Below are 21,069 nucleotides of genomic sequence, written 5' to 3'. Positions count from 1 at the left end.
CACTTGTTGCTCATGTTCTGTGCAAGTACCTCCATCACCGAGTCTCCAAGCGCGTACCTCTGCAGACGTTCTGGGCCCAAGCCTGAACAGGTTCGTCATTAGATGAGATTGCATAGGTGATCTTTCCGGTTGATTAGTGCGAGGCTCTCGAGCTGGCATTTGCGGAGGACAAATTCCTCCTGGGGAAGTGGTGTAATCTCGATACCAAATTTCGGGCACGATTTGGTTGAGTTATTGGGTTGGATGTGTGTAACTGAGGCTCTGGACCAAACCCGATTAGCAGTGTGTTAGCTTCAGACAGATATAGCGACTGAAAATATACTGGAAAGATGTAATTAAACAAATCGCATTAGTACCGTGACTCCAATGCCCCTTTTCATGAGTATCCGCCAAAGTACCATGGCCAAGACAACCTACTACAACGACAATGGTTGCAAATTCCGCATACATATGCTTCTTCTTGATCAAGCCTCTTCCTCAGAGTCCTCAATCTTAACGGCTACCTCCTCCTCCAAGTCCTCAATCTTGACCGCTACGTCCTTCTTGCTAGTCTCCTCGCCATTGAGCCTCTGGGCCTTGGCGGTCTCCTCACCATGATGGTTCTGGTTCTCTGGTGCCGCCCCGCCGGTATTTGTGGCCTCTTGGGTGCTGGTCGACTTCTCTGACTCTTCCTCCTTAACACTGTTGCTATGCGAATCGTCCTCCAGATCCTCCGTCTTCACGGCTGATTCCGAACCCCCGCTGCCAGACGTGCCTGCGGGCTTGAACTCAGGAGCAGAGGCACTAAGCTTGCTTCCTAGTCCAATAAAGGCGTTGCCATTGTCGACACCGGTGATCTGTGCCTGTTGGGCCAGGTGTCTCAGATGCATGGTCTGAACAGGGCTTCCCATAGCGCGCAGGATGACTTCCACAGCGCCCTTAAGCCCTAGGTTGCATCCGGTGTGGGCTTTGTGAGGTGCATGATCCTTACCGATGTAGGGTTCGTAGATTATGCTATACACAATATCCTTGAGGGTGGTGATGCTGTTGGTATACTCTTTGGCATCGGGGACTGGGAGGAGGCTAGCACGCAACAGCGTCTGGCAGACTGAGCCGAACATCATCTTGCCACATGCGCCACTGTCTGTGCTGACTTTGCAGTACTTGGACATGTCGTGCAGCGGTTTACGGATCTCGTCGAGGATGGCTTGCATGATAATTGATCGAACGTGGTCAATACCATCTGCACAGTAAATCAGATCAGCTTATGGACCTCGAATCCACCGAGAAGAGAACCCAGCTTACCGAGCAGGCCATAGGGCAAGACAAGAGTCTTAACTTGTTCGCCGCCGACGTGGATAAGGCTTCCGTTCTCGTCAACCTTGCTAGTAAGGATGAGCGAATCGGCCATCTCGCGGAAAGGACGGGCACAGCCCAAGACCCAGGCAACCCAAAGGACCTTGTAGTTCTTGATCGCGACGTCTGCACCAGTAGTGAAGTCAGCCAGAACGTGGGCCCAAGATTCAGCCCAGGGCTGAACTAGGTGGATACAGTCGTATTTGGACACAAGAATGCAAATTTCGAAAAGCTCATCGACTGTGGGCTGCTTAGGAACCTCCTTGAAGTTGTAGTGAACGATATTCATCAAAACACGGAAAGCGGTTGCATTGTCGGGCACTTGAACGACGCGGCTGGTACTATTATCCTTGTTTTGGACATTGACCTCGAGCAGAAGACGAGCGAAAGCATCGGAAGCGGCTGCAACATTGGACCAGATGACCTTGTATTTGACGTCGTCTGACTTGGAGGTGACCTTGATGACAAGGTCTGCATCCTTGTGAAAGGAGGCAACAGTCTCTTTACCGTCCGCGGCAGGTTTGCCAATTGGAGCAGCCTCATCGCGCTCGTTGATTGGTGAGAGCGACCGAGGAGGTGAGTTTGTGGGCTCGACAGTGGCATAGTTGCCCGGGTTCTCAGTAGTATCCGACATGATGATTGACAAGGTGTATGTCTAGCTTCGAGGTGAAGAAATTGTCAGTGTCAATTGACGAATGAGGCTCATGGCCAAAGATGATATAAACGAGGCGGGATGAAATGGCATCAATGACGCACATTTCAGCTGGCTAATGAACTGAAGAGGCGATCATGCAAAAGCTGGAGCTTGGCAAATGCGTCAGTCGAAAAGGTGATTTCCAAGAAGCGGCCAGTCAGTGTAGAGATAAGGAAGCGAAGGCAGACTAGGCACCGGATCTCCTGTGATGCAACTGGGGAATGCGTGATGCGTGAGGATGAGAATAGTGCTAGACGGTTGGATGAATGGTTGGCTGGATGTGTAGATGGTGAAATTTCTGGTAAGGTAATCACCAGCCAAGGTAGGTGAAGGATGAGGGTAGAGCAACTTACCAGGCTGAGAAGAGAAGAGAAGAGCTTGCCTCGTCTGGGGTATCGAAGAACCGAAGGATTGGTTTATGAAAACGGAAGATGCCAGGTGAGATCGACCTCACAAAATGGAATGAATACTGGTGATCTTGATTGTCAGCGTGAAAATGTGAGATGCAGTTGACCAAGAACGAGGTCAATGAGGCAGGACGTACGACCTGAAGCTCAAGACAGGCCTGGGAATTTGTGTCGAATGCCAAAGTTTGAATGAGAACTTTGAGGTGCGGGGTGATTTATTTATTTTTGATATTCACAGGTTCTATTAGTTGATTGCGGTTGCCTTGCAATATAAATGGCATAGATGGCTACCACGGTAACTGGTTATTCCAGCTGTGAGTGGAGGCAAGAATAGTATGAGGTGGAATAATGAATGGATCGACGACTTACCTCTGGCTAGATTATTCAACGATAATAGTGTGGAGTAGGAGAGGATGATTACTCAATACTCGCACCTAGAAACAACGTGGGCTTCACTTCACATCTTTGAGTCGACAGGCTCATGGCTCTGATAACTTTGACAAATGGTCTGAGTTGGGGATCGAGGCATAGATGCCATAAGGGGTGTAATGGGGAAGTTGATTCGTTTCCATATTGTATCGACACCGTCGACATGTTTTGATAGTCACTGTTGCGGGCCATGGTTGTGTCCATCTACACATGGAAAGCGTTCAAGAGTGAGAAGAGATACTCCTCGGAGTTTGCTGGAGTACTTGGATAATAATGGTAGACGTGATACAGCCATGTCCCCAAATGGCCATGTCTTCAAGTACAGTACATGCCAAAAGTGTGTTCAGCCATAACGCCAGACAAAGTCAGAACTCGGCTGCGACATTGAGCCGGCCCAACTAGATTAGCCAGTATCAGAAAGCCTCTGATTGAATCCGCCTGGCTTGTCCCCAAGAAACCGAAAATGACATATTACAAGCGTTGCCGGGGCTGCTGTTCAGCGTCCCAACCTAACCACCTTGCGATGGCAGTGTAAAGCACTATGACGCCTATGGCGATCCACCACCTGCTCGACATCCAGCCTCTTCCGGCGGCGTCCCGCTGTTGTACGACGGCATCCACTACAGCCTGTGTTTGACCGCTCGCATTCGCAATGCCCAGTTGTGGCACACAGTTGCTACCTCCGACGGGCTCGCCGGTGGCGGAATCGATCTTGTTCTCAGCCATCCAGGTTTTGTTCTCGGCGTCGACTTCGGGCCACTCTGCCCTGAACTTGACGCCGCCGTCGCCCGCCTTGATGTTGCCCTTTTGCGCGGCCTTGGTCTGTGAGCCTCCTCCGGTGGAGTTCCACCACCTGGAGCGCCTCGCCAAGTACTTGCGTTCTCTTTCTGTGCCGGAGATGGACCCGGTGGTCATCTCCTCGCTGGTCATAAAGGAGAGCAGACCAATGAGGATGGTGCTGACCTCCCACGCGGGGTTGAAGCTCTTGGGGTGGAAGTCGGAAATGGACAAGCATAACCTGGTGGAGGGTTGGAATCTGCCGGAAGGAGTGTGCATGCGGATGGCTGGCGGAGCGAAGGGGTAGTTTGAAGGGAAGATGAGTGTTCCCCAGTATTGACCGCCATGGTAGGGAGTGTTCTCCGGGCCGGTGATGATATAATGCCACTCGAGAATGTTTGAGTCTGAAGGGTGTGCCGTGATGTAGGGGGGTGGGTTTTGTGCGATGGTCTTGTATTCGCGGGTCAGGCGCTTGTGTGCTGCCTTGCTAGCCATGATGGTGTTGCTGGCGTCGATTCGTGGTTCGGTCTGTGGCGACGCTGGAGATTGGCAGGCAATGTATCACCGAGTCGAAAGAGATATATGTATGTATGTGCGTGTTGGACGACAGCAGGGCAAAGGAGATGTAGAAAGGATCGACGGGATCAATGACACGAATCGGTGCAGGTGGTATTACAGGTCGAAAGTGAGAAGAAGATTAAGAGAGACAGAGAACAAGAATTGGTTGAACAGGATTTTGCCTATGTTGGAAGGATGCGCAAACGCAAACACACTCGTGACAGCAGTGAAGATGTGGTGGTGCAAGTTGGGTATGTCGGGGGACGGGGATGGGGCCTGGCTCGGATGGGGGAAGTGGCATGTGCTGGTGCTGCTACTGCTGGTGCTGCATCATAGTTACTTTTGCTTACTTACATGCTCTAGTGCTGGGACTCGGCACCTAGAATTACTTACAGTCAGAACAGTCTCAGGTCGGAGATAAGCCCTGGCCGATCCACCAGCCCACCGATGCTCCACCGCTGCACAGTAACTTCACTAAATCGCTTAAGCAATAACTAAGTCAACTACGTACATAACTTATCCAGCACCGAAGAGATCGACGCCCCCCTCTCAAGCCACATGGCATATGTTGACCTACCCTGCTACCTACCTTACATTGTGCGTGCGACAGGTTTGCACCGCCACATATTGACGTCGTCACCTCACTGGCTCATCTCGGCTCTCATTCTCCCTCTTCACTGCAGTCAAAGACATGCAAAGCTCTCGGGAGCTCTCAGCTGCGTCCGGGAAAAGCCGACTCTCCTCTCGCTGAATGCTTAGCCCTCTCACACACTCCCAGCACTCTCCCAGCTCCAACAAGTCCGGAGCACAGTATTCTCTTGCTGCAATGGCCGTAAACAACTCCTTCGGAGGCAATGATGTGAGTCTGCCATTCTCTTTTGTTTTTGTTTTTGTTCTTGTTCTTCCTTTTCCTTTTCTCCTCTAGTACAACAGTCCCTCCCCGGTTCCTCGACTTCAATGGCTGATTGCGGAACCCCCTCCGAAAAACAGGCCTTCGAGAGCACCCTCCGGCGGGAGACGGCTTCGGTCGACCAGAAGCTGGCGGCAGAGCGAGAACAGGCACAGGCACAAGCACGAAACGCCGACTTGGTATGACTATGACTATCCTCGTCCTGCAATGGCATATCAGGAAAGTCGTAACTCATCTGCCCTAGTTGCAATCAAATGGCACCCTTCCCGTCTCCATTTCCTCCATCCAGGTTCACGGCGCAAAGAACACTCGGAGGTCCTTCCTGAACCCCCTCTTCCAGCCGCTCGTCGACCAGAGCAGGAACACGGGCTACACACTGGTTGAGATGCTGGACGAGGTCAGCAAAGTAGTCGGCAAGCTCCAAAAGTTCGACATCTTCCACGACCAAATACACGTCCACCTCTCCCAGCCTCAGCAGACCGACCCTTCCACTTCTCCCACCGATTACGATGTCGCCCTGCGAGTCCGCGAAAAGTCAAAGGTCTTCCTGAAGACCGGCACAGATCTGGGCAACACGGAAGGCTCCGCATATGGCACCATGCACTTGCGGAACCTGTTTGGCGGAGCAGAGTCCTTGGCACTCAACGCATCTACCGGTACGAGAACACGGTCTGCGTATAGTGCTGAATTCAGTACCCCCGTTCTCAGCAACCCTGATCTGCGACTCAGCTTCGAAGGTCTAGCGAGCAGCACGCACAAGCCGTGGGCAAGCCACGAGGAGGCTGTCAAGGGTGGAGGTGCCAAACTCAACTGGCTGAGTCCTGCCGGCGACAAGTATCAGGTCGGCTACACTGGCGCCTGGCGCCAAGTCACTGGTCTCGGAGAAAGAGCAAGCCCGACCGTGAGAGGCGATGCAGGCGACTCCGTCAAGAGCGCAATCTCCTATCTCTACACCAGGGATCGCAGAGACAACCCTATGCTGCCCCAGAGCGGTTACCTAATCAAGTCCGCCACCGAGATTGCTGGCTGGGGATCGCTGGGCGGAGATGTGGCTTTTGCCAAGAACGAGATGGAGTTTGGCGGTGCTGTACCTGTCCCGGTCCCCGGCGTCGATGGGTTTTCCGGCGTATCAGTCGGCGCCGGTTTCCGTGCAGGCCTGCTTTACCCTCTGCCACTTGGCTGGGGCTTGGACGGCGCAAAGGCAAGTCGCGTCAACGATCGGTTCAGCTTAGGCGGCCCGACAGATGTTCGTGGTTTCACCCTCGGTGGTCTCGGTCCCAGGGATGGCGGCGACGCACTCGGTGGCGATGTCTTCGCGGCAGGAAGCGTAAACGTGCTAGTCCCCCTCCCCAGAGTCGGTCCTGACAGTCCATTCCGACTTCAGTTGTTCGCCAATGGTGGCCGCTCAGTAGCCCTACAAAACAAAGCCAAAGGCAGAGAAGACCCGCTCACCAAAGCCCTCAGCTCGAGACAAGTATGGGATGGTGTGTTTGGGGCCACGAAAGACTTGGCTACCGGGCTGCCCAGCTTAGCGGTAGGTCTTGGTCTCGTTTATGCTCACCCGGTAGCACGCTTCGAGCTGAATTTTAGTCTACCTTTGGTGGTCAGACGAGAAGAAGAGAAGCGCAAGGGTTTGAGCATCGGAGTTGGCATCAACTTCTTGTAGAAAAAGAGCAGGTCCGTGTAGACAGCGCGTCCTCTTCTGTGTATATTGCCTTTACTATTTTCCGTAGATACTTGAATATCCCAACACTCTGAGTCCCCGGATCGTTTGGCTACACTAATACCGAAACCTGACTGTTCTTTATGGGGAAGTCCTTGCCGTCCGTAGCACTCTTTTCTGTTTCTGTTTTATGCACAAATTTCGACAGTCATATAGAAGGGCATCCCGCTCTATTCGTATTTTATCGGTAATCCCCAGCAATAGACAACCCCCGCTTATAAACCCATACGAAATTCGGGTACGTACAGACTTCAAATGAACTTAAAAATCTTACAAGGTTCGACCTTTACCGCTTCGGATATCCCGGTGGCACGTCGGTGTAAAGATGGGAATAGGGGCGTCTGGGGCATGAGCTATGAGATGAGGCGGGAAATAAGTAAGCGGGACTGACAACGCTTAGTGACAGGGCATCGGATTGCCTTTGTTATATCTCTGTTGCCGAGGACTTACACGACTATTTGTATGGGGCCCAAACCGTTCTTCTCTTCTTATTGTGAGCTGTCTGGTCTGAAACAAATTGAACGGCTTGCCCGCTACACAACATCAGATAGCTTCTTCGTGGGCCGTCGAGCCTCCCTCGAGGTGAAGGAGCTGCTCCGGCTCCACGACACCTCTGTATCGCCTCGCGGGCCTTTCGCGTGCTTCATCCATCTCGCGCTGTGATCGGACGTCGGATTTGCTCTGCGTCTTCGCATCACATATATAGGGCCCACGTGCTCCCCCTAAGCACGACGCTCTGTTTTGGCCGCAAGGCTGACTGCTCTTCGGCTTGGGGAAACGACCTTATGATCCTCGATAGTTCGGTGCAAACTTGATAGATTCCTCCAGCGCTCCTTGGCGTCGACGAGGAGCATGTGTTATGTCACTGGGTCCAGCATATCACGTGCAATGGGCGAGCGGTGTGTGTGAGCAAGCACCTTATCAGTCCACTGAAAAAGGTCGTCAACTCCATCTTAGTGATCATTGAAGAGCCATGAAGTCTTGCCAGGTAGCAGTAGACTAGCTTCGTACCTCTTGAACAGCAGGTTTAGCTACTGCTGTTCTCTTTCCGCTAAGACTCTCCTCAATAATGAGAAGGTTGTCTGCTACAAAGTTCAGAGCTTTGGACTTTGTCTCTACGTCTAGCTGGTTGTTCAAATCATCTGCGGGCTCTGCTCCAAGAAAGTACCAGATACAAAACGCGAAGTATACACATCCAAGGGACATATTTCGTGTTTTGACGATATATTCTGTCAGAGATCCACCCCAAAGATTTCATACTTTCGTGTAGAGCCTTCAAGTCGCAACAGCAGACTCGATATTTTGTTGATTAGGAGTGCTAACATGCAAGGCCGAGGTCGGACAGGAAGAGAAGACCGTGGTCACCCTCGTACGTGTCGGACCACAGGATGGTCCTGGCCTTGATGTCCCCGTGGCGTCCTAAGTCACGACCGCCCTCATCTGAGGGCGCCGCTAGCTTCCGCTTCTGTATCCGACATTGATTTATACAGGATGACACAGGATGCGGTAAGGCTGTATTTATGATCATTTTCTCGCACCCACGAGGCTAGGTCGTGTGTGAGAATTAGTTGTGGACTTAGCCATGTAGTAACAAAAATGTGCCTCGACAGCAACTACCATCTAATCAGGGAAGCTTACCTTTCGCCTGATGGTTAAAGCATGCCAGGATGAACATATGCACGGCAATGATCAGGCTGACAATGGTGGTAAATTCGAATCGCGGAAGGGCTATCCTCAACTGAGCCCGTCGCTGCTAGCTAGCCATCTTTTGTCAACGTGTTGTGCTCAAATCTCCAGCCTATAGTTGTGCTGCATTGCATAAGTTCAGCGTCAAACGATCCTAAGACCTCAAAGTTTTTGAAAAGATTAATATGCTTGTCGTGGGCTTCTAGTTTCAACTCAGATATCAGCGCCGCCTATAGTCGCGAGACAAGGCCATTGCCAAGGCGTGAAGCTCCAATATTATTCACGGAATGTGTATTCCAGTAAGGTCTATAGTTGAATCCGAAGTCTCAGAGGCATCGACTGATTCGCGGTCAGAAACTGAGCTGCACTTGAGGCATGTGACTACTCTAGTGATGCATAAGCTCCCCAATCATCTGTAATTGCTGCTCTGTGACTTCTTACGTCTCTATATCGCCAATACCTCTCACCAATTACCCTCTATGTGGTGGATTAAAACCATGTATAGAGGATAAAGTCTAGGGATCCGATGTCTCATCGAACCACGTATGAAATGCATCGCTCTTTCAATATATGGAAGCATACCAAGACCATCGAGGGGGTGGCTCTAGTTCGATATGTTCTCCCTTTGTGATACGCGCATTGCGTGTTTTGGCATACCTAGCAACAACTTCGTCTCCCAGATTGTGGAGGGTCGAAGAGGGATATTGGGATGGTGGCATTGGCGGCAGCTCGGCTATTGAATGCTATTGTCTGGTCGCATTGGTAGCACCGGGTGATTTGCCGCCTATCATGAGATTTCTTACAAGATGATAGGAAATGCAACCCGAACTGCGGGTCGAATTCGGTTGATAAGATGCCCGCATATGGTCTAAGGCTGCCTGCAGAAGTCCCTACTGCTATTATATACATGCATGCATAGATCAGTTTGGTTCTTGCCCCAATTCAGCCGTGGCCCCTCAACGGCCATGGCATGATCTGCGTGGCAGTCTCTGACCGGGCGAGGTTCCTCACTGAACGTCACATTATATGCATGGCGTTAGGTGCATGGTGTTACACCATGAGACGAGGCTCTTGGCTAAATAGACAAGTATTGGTCAACTTGTAATAAGCGAGCCACACCGGTTTCAACATTTCCAGCACCCACGGGATGTTTTGCTAGGGATTAAGCGACCATCACGGGATTCCTTGTCCTCCTCTCACATGGGGATGGATGACATGCAGCTGAGATGGTGTGTGTTACTACGTCACCAGCCTGCTCTACGGCCCGCAGCCTTATTATACTACAGTATAGGTGCTTCACACTCTGGTATGACCGACAAGGTGGAATATGTATTAAGTCACTCGGATTTTCTCACCGGTCCCCTTTGCCGTGCTTTCGAGCTTAATGCGCAAATCCCATCTTGTTACGCCTTCCCTGTAGGCACGGTTTTGTACACAATTCATATTGGGAGTCTACCACCAGAATAGCATGTTATGTTTCGATTTATCTTGATTCATAACTATTTGAAAATCGACCGTAAAGAGCGACCAGACTGTGAAGAGCGGCCAGACCATATAGAGCGACTAGACTATGGAGAACAACCAGACGGTGAAGAACGAGGTGACAGAGCACATTCGCACGCTGATAGAGAAAGCATCTTCAATAAATTTTCAAGGTAAATCATTTGTGCATTACGATAAGATTAACGAGCTTGTCACTCGGGAGAGGGTCACAACCGTCCTAAAGAGTCTTAAAGTCAATGATGGACGACGACAACTCCTTGAAGATTTCGTTTTTGCTGGCACAGGTGCGAGACGGTTGTTCTTAATTCTGGCCAGTACAAGACTACTGGACCATCTCAGTACATTACAACAGCAGAGATTCAACGATGACGCACTGCCAATTAAAATCGTGCATGACGGCGCCAAAACAGTGGTCATCTCCCTCAACACCCATACTCGACACGAGTTCTTCAGCCAGTGGGACATGAACGATCGGGACCTTCTATCCTTAAAACAGTGGGAACTCTTGGCCCCTAAATTTGGCGACAAATCCTTCCACTTCTCCTTCGACGCAGACCACAGATTGCCTTATCTGGAGCGAGAAGAGAGGCCGGCCAGTGATGGGTTCTTCGGAGAAGTATTCCTCACGAGGATCCACAAGGCACACCTAGCTGAGACACAGTGGCACGGAGTAAGTAGACCACTCACATCCTAAGCTTTCACAACGCTTACAACGTAGTTACCTAGACCGTTACAGGGGACAGTGTCACAATCGCTGTGAAGAAGGCCAAAGATCATAAAGAACTTGCCCAATTCTTTGATCAAGAGGCCGACAATCTACAGAAAATTAAGGTCTACAGATCGCCTCATTTGATCAAGCCCATCGCTGCGTATAGTATTGGCAACGAGAGATGTCTAATATTTCCGTGGGCAGATGGTGGCAATCTAGACAACTATTGGGCAAAACTAAAAGGTCTTAACCCAAAAGGAGCGGATACAAAGAAAGTGACGTGGTTCATAATGCAATTTGTCGGGCTCTGCTCGGCTCTCAAGGAGCTACACACGTCCGAGACGGAGAACTGCATCCACGGGGACCTGAAGCCCGAGAACATTCTCCTTTTCAACCAGGACGGATCTCAAGCTATACTACAGATCGCCGATTTGGGCCTTGCGGCATTTCATGTCGAAGCAAATACGAACATGAGGGTTGCTTCCGGTGTGCGTTCTGGGACGTCTCGATACATGCCCCCCGAGATGGACCAGCATGGAGGCGAGAAATCGCGAGGCCGAGCTTACGACATATGGTCAATGGGATGCATTCTCTTAGAACTCTTGGTCTGGTTCACCTCGGGATATGATGCGTTGACGAGGTTCAAGCAACGAACTTCCAACTACTTCTGGACCAAGCCCGTGCGCGACTACATCATCCATCCGGACGTGGAGTCCTACATGAGGCTTGCGGAACAGAAGCTCGAGTCAGATTCTTTGTTCAAGGATATTCTAGAGCTCATTCGAACAAAGCTTCTAGTCAATAAAGCCAACCGCATTATAGCACGAGAACTTCATTCCAAACTCGAGAAGATCGGGTGCAAATGTCAGAACTCGCCATCGTATACTGCTTCTGCCACATTTACCTACCCAGACACCAAAATCGACAATAGAAAGACGCCGCCCCCTACCGCCCTCATAAGTCCGAACCTGGAAGTCCCGGGACAGCAAAGCGTGGTTGGAACTCTTCCCGGGCCCAACCTAAACGACGCAGCAACTGATGAAAGGCTGGAAATCGTCGTCGTGAGACCACCAGATGAACTCAACCCGGGTTCGGGGGGCACTATGAATCGAGAAGTGAGTTCGGCCTCCCTCTATGGAGGTGTGCACGGCTGACATGTCCTGCTAGTATGTTAGTTGAATCCGTCCTTTGATCACAAAGGATTTCAGACTGACGTCGGTGCCTGCTCTTGACAGAATGCGAGTGGTAATCCTGCTTCGCGTGGCTCATAAGCTTCACTTTTCGCTGACATGACGCGCAGTTGGTTGGTTCTACGCCCCAGTCGTGCTTTACTTCGGTGCTGATGTTTCAACAGATGCAATCGAATTCTCTCCATGATCCATGGCAATCTACACCGGATGATGATTTTGCCCGCAGTTTCTTTGAAAAGGTTGGTTGGGATCGAGTGAAGCCAGAAGACCATGCCGGGAGCCCTAAACTATGTTCCCATTGCAGTACCATAGACTCATCAGCAGAGTTGCTTCCTAGAGATTGCGATCTTTCGGAACTACAGTCCTCCTCATTCACCTGCGAACTCTGCGAACTTCTCTTAGACAGGTTGCGAGAGGCCGGGGTCCAGCCCCCTAGACGGATCACTCTGCGGCATACTGGGGCTCACATTGGCATTGAGGGTGGCCCGGACCTGCTCTCCATCTACGCCGACCCAGGTAACGTCGCCCGGAGAGCTTCCTGAAGTCAACGTATTAAAGGTTTTCACAATCAGGTTCGAGTCTCCAGCAAAAAGCACCGCTTGGCATACCACGGCTCCTCGAGCCAGCTAGCCCGGAGCATTTCACACTCCTTCAACAGTGGCTGCAAATGTGCGACTCGACACACAGCATGTGCCGTCGAGGATATCAGGAGGGCCCATCTAACATGCCAACGCGCCTCCTAGACGTTGGTCATCCTCTTCGCCTGATAGACTCCGCATCCATCACCGCGGACCGCTACACCGCTCTCAGTCACTGCTGGGGAATCACATCCCAAAGATTCTGTACACTCCAAAACAATATCAACCAACTCAAGGAATCCATCGACTTCGAGAAGATCCCGCAAACCTTTCAAGACGCCATCATCGTCACCCGCGGCCTCGGCATTAAATACATATGGATCGACTCCATCTGCATCATACAAGATGACAGTGAGGATTGGTACCGCGAGGCGGCCAAGATGGAACTGGTCTTTAGCGGAGCCTACTGCACTCTTGGCGCCAGCTCATCCAAATCGTCGGTAGAGGGCTTTCTCGCTCGCGACCCGCCACGTCGCTGTTTACAGCTGTCAGTTTCCAACACCTGCACCCTCTTCGTGTGTCCGGCCATCGACGACTTCCACCGCGACGTGGAGCTCGGGCCCCTGAACCGCCGCGGCTGGGTCCTGCAGGAGAGGGCGCTCTCGCGCCGCTCCATCCACTACACCTCGACGCAGGTTTACTGGGAATGCGGCGCGGGCGTACACTGCGAGACGCTTACCCGTCTCCGAAAGTAAGCTACTCCCGTTTCTTCCAGCACCAGAAAGTAGTCGAGACAAGCCGGTTCCTGGGAAGGTAGTGAGGTACTTGAGGCCTGCTGGTGCTGAATGTTAGTTGTAGTGCCAAAGCCGGCTTTCTCGGCGATGCCAACTTCCCCAAGTTCGCGCTGGAATACTACCGGGACGGGAGACAGCTGCTTATGCAGGACCTGTTCGAGCGATACTCGGAATTAGCCTTCACGCAGCCGACAGACCGGTCTGTGGCGCTACTGGGCCTGCAGAAGCGCATGGCGCAGGCCTTCCGTACCCAGGGAGCCTACGGTATATTCTCGGCGTACTTTGCGCGTGGTCTTTTGTGGGGGCGCGCGGGCGACCCTCATCAGCGCATGGAGCCCATCGTATGGGCCCCGGGCCACCACGTACCCAGCTGGTCCTGGCTTTCTAAGCTGGGCGCTATCAAGTATATGAAGCTCGATTTCAAGAAGATCGAGTGGGCCACGGGCGACTTCAAGAACCCCCTGGTACACGGTAGCCCCGCTTGGAATGGTCAGAAGGAAGAAAATGGGGTCTTGCCGGGGTTGGCAAGACCGTTGTTGTTGGTGGAGGTATGCCACCTTGTGATCACCTTCGACGTTAGGGATGACTACGATTTCGAAAAACTGCGGTGCGTCGTCGTCGGCCGAGACAAAATGGACACTTGGACGGATGACCAGAAGCATTACGCACTTATTATCTATCCAAGGAGCGACATTAATGGTCTAGTCTATGAGAGGGTTGGTGTGGCCACCTTGAAGGCTTCACATATTGGCGATGGGGAATCTTGGGTAAATATTCGATGATGGATTTACTCTATCTTTTTTTTTAATATGATAATCAACCTAATCTTGTGTTTTAATCGTGGTCTAATGTGATTATGACGATTGGTCTATATAAGCTGCCGTTCCTGTCCACGGCGTTTGTTACGCATACCTCGCCGAGAGCTATCTGAAAATGTTCCATACTTGGCCTTCCGTCGGTATTTAGGACCTATTTCAATGTTTCCTCGCTGGCTAGGAATATAATCTCCTGCGGCATGACGATGATCCTCTGCCGCAATGTCTCGCGATCTAGTTGCCGGAGCTAAACATCGTCGATTGTCATCTTCTCGGCGCCGCAGGAACAGGAGAAGGAGAAATGGGTTTTCACTATCAAAAACTCCACCATCCGTGCGACAGGAGAGCTTTATCCGCTGATTCACGGCGTTACGATCTGATCGTGCTTACACGGCTTCTGTCTCGTGGGTTTATAATCTTCTTTTTCTTATTTTTTATTTTATTTTTTTGCTTATTATTTCTGAGCAATCTCATGGTTGATCAGATGTTTCTGTGCCGTCCGTTCATGCTTAAAAGATTCCCATTTGTGTTCTTGGTTGTTTTCGAAATGGAGCTGAACCCCTACTTGTTGCAGATCGCGGCTGAGACATGCGGGGTTGCAGGTTTTGTGGGGACCTCTAATGCCTCTAGGGATTCAGCTGAAAATGAACATTTCATACCTCTCGGAACGAAATGCCATGTTCGCAGTGTGTGGGGATATGGGTATCGCTATTGCAGCTTTTCCAAACATAGTGTGTACATTAGGCCTCTGATTGCGGTACAGATATTTGCCAACGTGAAGGGGCGAGGACTACATTCAAGTATATACCAACTTTGTACACCAACAAGAGACTCATCTGGTCTCAGCACAAGCTAAAACCCCTTGTTTCTGGTTAATCTACTTAGATTGTTTCGTTGCAGGGAAAGGAACTTGTATGACTTCTCTGACGAAGGACTCTTGTTTATGGTGACTTGATGACTCAATCGGAAATTGGTACTGTGAATTGATTCCACATATGCATATTAGGAGTTTCTTGTATCTCCCCGACAGCTCTTGTAATCGGGGGCATCGGTCGGATTGCCGAGCGAACAACCAGCCCTATATATCTACTGCCGATAATCGCTTTAAGCATGCCGGGGCCGATCAATCTACAATTGCATTGCGCATCAGATTCTAGAACAATGGGTCCTGTTCGAAAGCCCTACGAAGCCAAGACACCCAATCCAAAACGGTCTACTGCCTTCCCGAAACGGACTTGACCGCAGCTTCATCCCATCTTTCTTCCCAACTCAGGCCTCATTATGCAACACGGCAAGGGGTGCCCAGCCTTTAATCATTGCAGATCAGTCAATTGCCACTCTCCTCGATCGCGATGGTTGTCTTCTTTTCTTACTGCCGAGTGGTGACCGGCTTTTCCACCATCATCTAATGCGTTGACCTGTCAAAAATACGATCGGAAGATATATTGTCACCTAGAGATGAGACGGAGCTGAATTTTGTAAGGTCTCAGATGATAAATATGATGAAATCCGCACACTGTTCAACCTAGTGTTGTCCGTCTGTTTTCATTTCTGCAGAGCTGGACCTCTCTGTTTCACGAACATATATTAGATCTTGGCTGACGAAACTTAACAAACTACCTTCCGCTGGACGGACAATCTAATGCTTTACAACATCTCAAAAATTTAATAAAGAAGGGGCCATCTGCGGCGTACGAAAGTTGCGGTCAAGATGGACGAGAAACAAAACTACCTAGTGCGGTCCGAGACCGTGAGCAGTGTGGCAAGTGAAGCAAGGGCCGTCGGCTCGACGGACCTGGTCGACGAGAATGGGGAGATTCGTCTGATTCCGGTCAGTTCATACTCATGATTGATTCGAAGACCGTCACTTATCAGAAAGTAGATGCCCACCCCGGACCCCAAAGGTCGGTAATCTGGCTCGGGATGTTGGACAGAAGAAATGAACATTACTCACAGTCTAGACAGATCCTCTCAATATTCCAGACAAGCAGAAGTGGCTAGCAGTCGGCATCTTGTGTTTCTGTGAGCCAGTTCTCAGTCTCCACTCATCTTTCTTCTAATTTTGTACAGTTGGTTCTCTTGCTTTGAGCGCAGAGGTAATTATTGGCGCTCTCATCCCAGTATTTCTCCTGGAATACTCCGGCGTCGATCCACGGGTTCTGAACGACGTCGACTTTGTGGCAAACTCACATGGCTCAATCAACTTCAACCCGCTAGCCGTGGTACCACCCGGAGTCGTCCCAGCAGATCTAGGCAAGGTATCCCTGCTGGCCACCATCCCACTTCTCGCCAACGGCATCGCCTCGTACTTTCTCGTACCACTGTCCATCGCCATCGGCCGGCGCCCTGTACTCTTGCTGACCGGGGCCTGCGCATGGATCGGAGGTCTCTGGGCGGGCCTGAGCACCTCTCTGGAGAGCCACATGGCGGCGCGGGCGCTGCAGGGACTGGGCGCGGGAGCGGTCGAGGCGCTTATCCCGCTGATCGTGCAGGACATCATGTTTATCCACCAGCGCAACCGGGCCATGAGCGCCGTGGTGAGCAGCCAGGGCATCATCATCATCGCGCTGGGGGTCGCGGCCCCATACGTGGCCGCCAACTTCACCTGGCGCATCCTCTACTTTGCCACGTCCGGCTTCGGCATCCTGGCCTGGGGCCTGATGATCGCGTTTCTGCCCGAGACCAGGTGGACGCGGGGCAGGGAGGAGCTGAGCGGGCAGCGGATCTACGAGCTCGAGCCCGGCGAGAAGAGGCCGAGGCTGGACCCCGACACGTATGGGCCGAGGACCACCTACACGACGATAGGGTTCTTCCAGTTTGGCTTCGAGTGGAAGGAGGCGGGCATGTCGATGCTGGACACGCTGCGCACGACACTGTTCCCGGCCATCGTGTGGGCGACGCTGGCGAACTCGGCGTTCGTCATCATCAACCAGGCGGCGCAGCAATTGGGTTCCTTCGCGCTGTTGGCTCAAGGGTAAGTTTAACCTCGCTACTCTGCTGTGCTAGCTCTTAGCTATCTGGTAAAATTTTATTAACAATGATGCAGCTGGCAATTTCAGTACACCGGCCTCTCGGTCATCCCCACCGTCGCCGCCACGATCGCCGTCTACTTCCTGGGCGGGCCTCTGTCGGACAAGGTATCGCTCATGATCACGCGGCACCACAACGGGGTCCGCGAAGCCGAGTTCCACCTGCCCAACCTGCTGCTGCCCTTCGCGTGTGGGATCCTCGGCTGCTTTGTCTTCGGGTACGCCGGGCAGAACAACCTGCACTGGGCGTTCATCCTGCTCGGGGCGTTCTTCCTCATCTTCGCCTTCCTAATGGTGCTGACGGTGGTTAACGTCTTCGTGGTCGAGTCGTACCCCATATGGGCAGGGCCCGTGCTCGTCAACGTGAGCAGCCTCCGCATCATCATCGCCTTCTTCCTCAGCAGCCAGATCACCGTTTGGGTCACCGAGAAGGGCATTCTCAACACGTTCGCCATCTACGCCGAGGCCCTCATCGTGCTCAGCCTGGGCATCCCCGCCTTGTGGTTCTGGGGTCGGCGCCTCAGGATCTGGACGGCTGGGAGTGTGAACAAGGTGGACGGGGGTAAGCCCAAGCAAGTGGAACATATTGGATATGCGGTGTAAGAAAGGGAACGCGGGTAAATATGTTCCAGAGATGTGTCGGGTGGGAAAGGTTGTTGGGGTTCATCTGTCAATGTATACGTAAGATGTGGATATAGAGTCAAAACATGTCTTCCATATAATTATATATTTCAGTGCGAAAATAAGCTGAATGTCCAATTTCAATTTGCGCGAGGTGTGTTGTCCGTGTGATAGCCAGGCATCACTGTTCAAGCTGGCCAGTCAACTCGTCAATCACATGACCCAACATGTGAGATAATCGGAAAGGATGAATTGGTATATTCATCCAAACTACCAGAGTTGGTTAGGAAATCCCACCAACAGTGAAATCAATGATTTGTCCCCACCTATTGGTTCATCTTCATAAATCGCATATCAGAGCCTCAATCCCCGCCTGCTTCGCCACAAGGCAAAACCACAAATAAGTATGCATTGCCCCGTGCAAATCAAGGGGTAACCTATTTTGATATATAAAATCATCACTTCGTGCCCTGTGCGCTCTGATCTGCCTGCGTGGTCTTCGATTGTGTGCCCTGAGCCGTCTGGGCACCGCTGTTCTGCTTGGCGGCTGCGGCCTTCTCGGCCTCCCGCTTGCGAATGTATGCGTCCTCGGACGCCTTCTCGCGGTTCTGGAAGGATGGAATATTCATCCTAGACGGTTCGTTATTGGGATGGTTTTTTATTCGACTGAGGGCTTAGACCTGAGGATTGGCTTTTCAGAATTGATGCGTTGTCGAGGAGGATATATAAGGTATTCCGCATATCTTGGAGACTTGCCCGCTGAAATGCTGGGGTGGGTGACGTCACTGGCATGAAGCTGGCGGAAATGGGCGTAGTGGGGGTGAAAGTAACTTAACCTAAAGTAGTTACAGTACGTTCCGTCCTAGCGATCCCGACCTGCTGCAACGCTCATGCGGTTTAGCAGGTTCTCGGGGCCCAGTGCCCTGGGACTGCTGTGCCTAGCATCATGTCAAGCCAGAACTTAATGGCTGAGAGTTCGACGGCACCTCAATTTACAATTCCTGGCAGCACGTCCTTAATATTTCGCTTTTTGTTATGAAATTTCCATGTCATCGTTTGTTACTGTCTCTTTCATTGTATCAAGGCTGCAGTTGGCATTTCTATTTAACCAAGTGCCTGCACGCGGGCAAGGACATCGTCCTCGAAAGGATAACCCTCACCGATGATCTGGTTAGCATGTGCAGGTAAAAGCACAGCGTCGTCAATCTCCTTGTACGTGCCGCGCTCAATGTAGATAACGTTTCCATGTCTGGACTTGTCAGCAATCATGAGTGCTGCTGCACGTGCGACAACGGAGGCGGGCTGGAGGTCGACGTTGATGGCAGCCAAGAGACCCTTCAGGTTGGGGAGGACCTGGCTGTCTGTCCATGTCGGGGTCAGGGTGTTTACGCGGATGGGAAGACCTGCTGCGCTGGTGAGCGCAGTCAGACTTCGGCCGAGACCTAGAGTACCGTGCTTGGCAGTGGCTATACGATGTTAGTTGCGTAGTCACAGATCGCAAATTCGAAGTGGTAGGGTAGAGACTCACAGTAGTCCACTGCTCGCACACGTTGTAAACCTGTGGAAGAGCCGTTGATCACAATGCTACCGCCTTCTGCCTGTTGGCGAAGATAGAAGATAGCAAGTGTAGCCGTGTTGATGACACCCTTCAGACTGACGTCGAAGAGAGCATATGTTGGCTCCTTGAGATCGCCATTCTCGTCAACCTCGGTACTGAGGTAGTCAGCGCGAGGACCGAGGCCAGCGTTGGCAAACACGGCGTCGATGCGGCCATATGTCTCCTTTGCTTGCTTGAAGAGAGCGACAAGGTCTGACCACTTCGTTACATCGGTCTTGACGAATGTGAACGCGCCGGAGGGCTTCTCAGCGGGGGCTTGGATGTCACCGCTTACTACAGAGGCGCCAAGGGATAGAAGCAGTTCAACGGTCGCTAAACCAATGCCGGACGAGCCACCTGCGCGGAGAGGGCTGTTAGTTTTGTGCTGCGTGGATTATATGATCGAGGTGAACCTTCGTACCGGTAAGCACAACAACTTTTCCCTCGACGCTAGTCAGGTCCTGATCTTTGATTTGAAACTCGGCCATGGTGTATGGGAGATGTGTGTAAAGGTGCAGCTGGATGAGGGGTTGATAACGTGACAAGTCAAGTCAGGGTATGAGCTTGATAGAGTCTACTTTTACTAATTGGCCAATAATTTGTCAAAGAAAGACGAGGTTGCACGACGCTCAAATATGCAGGATATTGCAGATATGCCGTGCTTTGAGGTCCGGACGACTACATGATTCCCCATTTCTTATGGGGATGTCGGAGCTGTCATATGACACTGTGCTTGGTCTAGGGAATGCATCGTCTTCTAGCCGTGTCTAGGGTCCAATACTGAGGGTCTTTTGACAAAGTACGGAAATACTTCCTCGCGTGTTCTGTTCTGTCAAGGGTATTAGCCAGGCCGAGTCCCAAGCCGATCGACACTCATGCGAAACAATCAATCTGGCGTCGGTTGTACAAGTGCATGAATCCTCTGAACATAGTATGTGCGCTAGTGCAGGTCAGAACTGAAAAATAGCCAGCCAGATCACTCCACGTGCGGATTACAGGGTGATAAAAAGACCCTTGAACAGTGTTGAGGGGCTCTCCATTTCTGATTCACATAGGTAGCAGGGTAGTACGGATCCCATAGTAGCATGTGCCAAACGCGGCACACGCCACAAATAACGGGTAGTGCAATGAAAGCATGCTTTTACAGTACTGTGCATACTAGTAGTAGTCACAAAAGGAGGAACATTTACCTTGGAAGGCCTAATTATCCAGAGCCAAAATCCCGATCAGCTCGTCCCGAAAATGTAGCTATGTGTCAACATAGCAATTATTTGTATTACGGGAGCAATTGGCTGGCTTGAAAGAACTGGCAAAGTCCCCGCACGTGTGGAGGCTGTCAATATTCCACACGGGAAACCCACTGCAATGAAACTCGCCTTCGTACAGTATGTACATAGTTTATCACTCGATCAACCTCCTACTATGTGTGTATCGTCAACCTGTCCATTCGTGGATGTGCGGTGGCTCCAAATATGTTGAGGAAAAACAGCGCTTGTTGCCGAATTAAAGGTGCGAGTATTGCGTGCGGCGGTAAGTAATAATTCTTACCGAGTACAATCGCGGATTTCAAGCCGGGACCCAGAAACGATCAGTCTAGTCTAGGCGATAATTGATCCTACTGTGACTGCTGGATAAATCAAGATTGTCGAGTTACGTAAAACCTTTGTTGAATCAGCACCACTGAAATAACTCAAATGTTCTCTCTCATCATTGC

General features: G+C 51.3%; 7 protein-coding genes across 7 annotated transcripts; 3 read left to right on the top strand and 4 right to left on the bottom strand.

Moving 5' to 3' along the window:
• Window positions 1-464: 464 nt before the first annotated feature.
• On the bottom strand, window positions 465-1,969 carry BKA67DRAFT_542023 (uncharacterized protein; the record flags this gene model as incomplete). The annotated part of the gene is made up of 2 exons (XM_046101034.1): window positions 465-1,222; window positions 1,285-1,969. 2 exons carry the CDS (start codon window positions 1,967-1,969, stop codon window positions 465-467), a joined length of 1,443 nt encoding a protein of 480 aa, XP_045951551.1.
• A 1,367-nt stretch (window positions 1,970-3,336) lies between these two features.
• On the bottom strand, window positions 3,337-4,137 carry BKA67DRAFT_542022 (ubiquitin-conjugating enzyme/RWD-like protein; the record flags this gene model as incomplete). Its single annotated transcript, XM_046101033.1, has 1 exon — window positions 3,337-4,137. The coding sequence occupies one exon, from the start codon at window positions 4,135-4,137 to the stop codon at window positions 3,337-3,339; it is 801 nt and encodes a 266-aa protein (XP_045951550.1).
• A 545-nt stretch (window positions 4,138-4,682) lies between these two features.
• On the top strand, window positions 4,683-6,962 carry BKA67DRAFT_586800 (sorting assembly machinery 50 kDa subunit). Its single transcript, XM_046104277.1, has 2 exons — window positions 4,683-5,289; window positions 5,355-6,962. Exons 1-2 carry the CDS (start codon window positions 5,158-5,160, stop codon window positions 6,774-6,776), a joined length of 1,554 nt encoding a protein of 517 aa, XP_045951549.1. The 5' UTR covers window positions 4,683-5,157; the 3' UTR covers window positions 6,777-6,962.
• A 414-nt stretch (window positions 6,963-7,376) lies between these two features.
• BKA67DRAFT_542020 (uncharacterized protein) lies at window positions 7,377-8,039 on the bottom strand (the record flags this gene model as incomplete). The annotated part of the gene is made up of 2 exons (XM_046101032.1): window positions 7,377-7,520; window positions 7,845-8,039. The coding sequence occupies 2 exons, from the start codon at window positions 8,037-8,039 to the stop codon at window positions 7,377-7,379; spliced, it is 339 nt and encodes a 112-aa protein (XP_045951548.1).
• A 2,050-nt stretch (window positions 8,040-10,089) lies between these two features.
• BKA67DRAFT_696780 (uncharacterized protein) lies at window positions 10,090-14,075 on the top strand (the record flags this gene model as incomplete). The annotated part of the gene is made up of 5 exons (XM_046109358.1): window positions 10,090-10,692; window positions 10,749-11,846; window positions 12,032-12,437; window positions 12,494-13,250; window positions 13,358-14,075. The coding sequence occupies 5 exons, from the start codon at window positions 10,090-10,092 to the stop codon at window positions 14,073-14,075; spliced, it is 3,582 nt and encodes a 1,193-aa protein (XP_045951547.1).
• A 1,744-nt stretch (window positions 14,076-15,819) lies between these two features.
• On the top strand, window positions 15,820-17,740 carry BKA67DRAFT_527542 (major facilitator superfamily domain-containing protein; the record flags this gene model as incomplete). Its single annotated transcript, XM_046098865.1, has 5 exons — window positions 15,820-15,939; window positions 15,991-16,012; window positions 16,074-16,130; window positions 16,179-17,082; window positions 17,155-17,740. 5 exons carry the CDS (start codon window positions 15,820-15,822, stop codon window positions 17,738-17,740), a joined length of 1,689 nt encoding a protein of 562 aa, XP_045951546.1.
• Window positions 17,741-18,468: 728 nt separating this feature from the next.
• On the bottom strand, window positions 18,469-20,337 carry BKA67DRAFT_586786 (short chain dehydrogenase). The gene is made up of 3 exons (XM_046104276.1): window positions 19,777-20,337; window positions 19,287-19,712; window positions 18,469-19,224 (listed from the first exon to the last, which is right to left on the bottom strand). The coding sequence occupies exons 1-3, from the start codon at window positions 19,841-19,843 to the stop codon at window positions 18,863-18,865; spliced, it is 855 nt and encodes a 284-aa protein (XP_045951545.1). The 5' UTR covers window positions 19,844-20,337; the 3' UTR covers window positions 18,469-18,862.
• Window positions 20,338-21,069: the final 732 nt, after the last annotated feature.

This window comes from Truncatella angustata (assembly GCF_020726525.1).
Source record: "Truncatella angustata strain MPI-SDFR-AT-0073 chromosome Unknown BKA67scaffold_12, whole genome shotgun sequence".
Lineage (NCBI taxonomy): Eukaryota > Fungi > Ascomycota > Sordariomycetes > Amphisphaeriales > Sporocadaceae > Truncatella > Truncatella angustata.
This window is presented reverse-complemented; position numbering and strand designations above follow the sequence as displayed.